The 2,627-nt window shown below is 30.6% G+C and overlaps 1 protein-coding gene across 1 annotated transcript; it reads right to left on the bottom strand.

Annotated features, from left to right (window-relative positions):
• Nucleotides 1–971: 971 nt before the first annotated feature.
• LOC148762909 (uncharacterized) lies at nucleotides 972–1,821 on the bottom strand. The gene is made up of 2 exons (XM_088806663.1): nucleotides 1,462–1,821; nucleotides 972–1,373 (listed from the first exon to the last, which is right to left on the bottom strand). Exons 1-2 carry the CDS (start codon nucleotides 1,819–1,821, stop codon nucleotides 972–974), a joined length of 762 nt encoding a protein of 253 aa, XP_088662789.1.
• Between the last annotated feature and the right edge of the window lie 806 nt (nucleotides 1,822–2,627).

Here is a 2,627-nt window from a genome sequence, read left to right on the forward strand (position 1 = left end):
ATTATCATTTAAATACACATTTATCCCAAAAGATAATTATCCATCATAATTATATTTTTTCCCAATTACTAAAAATAATTATAATTTAATCACATATTTTTATAAATGGATAATTATTTAAAAATATAATTTAATTATATTATATTTTATCTATCATAATCAATTAAATTTGTATATAGATTTTTTTTTAGCCAATTCTTCATATATTATGAATCATTTTCATATATTATGAATCATTTTTTTCTAAAAAAAAATGTAAATTATGTCTTTAGATAGATTAAATGCAAATTCATAAACCCTTTTAAAAAAAGAAGAAAATCATTTTTTTGAACCCAACATTTGGTGCTGAGGAAACATAAATGGCAAATAGAGAAATACCGTGTCTTTCAATTTATTATTTGCACTCCATATCTTGCAAGAAAATGACAATTTACCATTTTAACTAAAGCATATTAGCATGGAGATGCTATAAATATTAAAAGAGCCTTGTAATACTAAATGCCTTTTAGATGAAAATATTAGTACATATAATCTACAAATCATGTCTAGTTCAAAAAAATACACTGACCTTGAAATTAATGGATGAATATTCATCCTATTACACTAACTTACAACATGCATAAAACAAATAAAGTCGCTACAATAATATCACCTTTATACAACTACTAACATAACTGTCAATTCAAAAGGGTTTTGACTTGTTAATGAACCTCATAATTAATATCAACATCAAGCACAAGTGCCCAAAAATAACAATCTCTGGAACTTACCTTTACAAAAAGTTTTAGATTCATCCAAGCTCAACGGTCAGCAAGAAATGTCCTCAGCCATTCAAGTCTTCGATCAAGATCAATACTAAAAAACACAAACATAAGAGTTGGAGATTCTGGAAGTTTAATTGAAGCTAAAACCCTTTCCATCGCTGTCAATCCCTCTACTTGACTTAAAATCCCATCCAACTCTTGAGTTTTTTATTGGATGTTCACCTCGGCCCCAACACTTCTGCTAAACTCAATTCCAGCCTCTTTTATGTTTTCACCCAATATCGTTGCAGCAGCAATAATTGATTTAGATGTGATGGGATCACCCGTCTCATTTAGCCTTTTCCTCTTCCTTATTGAAGTTGTGTCACTTCTGGGAGCTGAAGTTTGAGGTTGAATATTGGAAAAATCCTCATCCTCAAAATTATATCCAGCTAGGTTTTCACATTCAATTTCCTCATTGATTGTATCATTACAGTCCTGCATTTCTTCAAGGATATCTACTGCAGTTTGTGCATTTTTCCCTATTGCACGATCTCTTGCATAAATTATACTCAGCTCATTGAAGAAGGGAAAACTCTTTCTTCTAAAAGGGGCAGCCTCCTTGTGACTCTAATAACAAAAAAAAAAGACTATTAGTTATATTATTAGTAAGAAACTAATATGAAAATAATTAAATAACCCAAACCCAAAAACGTACCTGTATGTAAGCTTCCCATACTAGATCATCAGCAACAACCATGTTCCTTTGATCATCCCACCCAAATCCACTAGTATGTGTCCCTTGCACCATATCATATATAATAGCCCATTCTTTTTTCAAAGTCTTTATTCTAGACTCTATGTGGGGCTTCACCTTCAAGTTTGCATCTGGTAATTTTGTTGCAAGCATATTTTCAAGTTCTTTTAAATAACCCCCTCTAAACCCAGTGTCAGCATTGTATTTTCCTATATTGTGCAAATCAATCAAAGCTGTAACAAGTGCAACATCTTCATGATGATTCCATTTTCTTTTGATTCCCTTTGAACTTTGAGAAGCTCGTGCTGAAGATGTGGACATTGTTTTCTACCATACACCAAATATTTAATTATAAAAAATATTATTAAAATATAAAAAAATAAATAAATATATCCAATAATATATTAAAACTACTCAAACTTTATTCACATGATAAAAAGTACAATATAAACAATACAATTAACAACAACAATTGACAAAACAATAACACATTAAGAACAAATTTAAAAAAAAGTACAACTTGAACTGGCAAAAGAAAGAAACCCAGCAATAGTCCTTCAGTATCAATATGCTTAACAAATGTCAATCATCATTTTGCCTAGATGCTTGCCATTCATTGAACATCTGATTTGCTAATTCCATTCTGAAATTACCCCAAACATCAGTAGGATCAATAGTACTTATAAAATCCTCATCAACTGCTATGTTGGTTTCAACATATTCTCCTAAATCCACTTCAATAGGGTCAAAACTCATCTCCCTCCTAATAAAATTATGAAGCAAACAACAAGCTATAATAATCCTATTATGTATCCTAATCGGATAAAATGATGGACTCCTACGAATACCCCATCTCATTTCAATAACCCAAAACATCTCTCTATAACATTGCGAGCAGCAGCATGTTTCATATTAAAAAATTCTTCAGGACTACTTGGTTCATGGCCTTGACGCCATTCATTCAAATGGTATCGTTGACCCCTAAAAGGTGCAAGAAAGCCCTCACAATTTGTATAGCCCGCATCAACTAGATAGTAACAACCTATATAAAACAAACTAAATAAGTTATTTCCTTATTTAAGTAGAATAATCATATAGTACATAATTTGAAATACCTTCCATTATCA

The sequence above is a fragment of the Theobroma cacao genome, chromosome 5 (genome assembly GCF_053813885.1).
Source record: "Theobroma cacao isolate CCN51 chromosome 5, ASM5381388v1, whole genome shotgun sequence".
NCBI lineage: Eukaryota > Viridiplantae > Streptophyta > Magnoliopsida > Malvales > Malvaceae > Theobroma > Theobroma cacao.

Coding starts and splice junctions, on each gene's coding strand:
- LOC148762909 (XM_088806663.1), bottom strand. CDS start 1,821: ATGTCCACATCTTCAGCACGAGCTTCTCAAAGTTCAAAGGGAATCAAA. Junction 1,374..1,461: donor TATGGGAAGCTTACATACAG/GTACGTTTTTGG, acceptor TTTTGTTATTAG/AGTCACAAGGAGGCTGCCCC.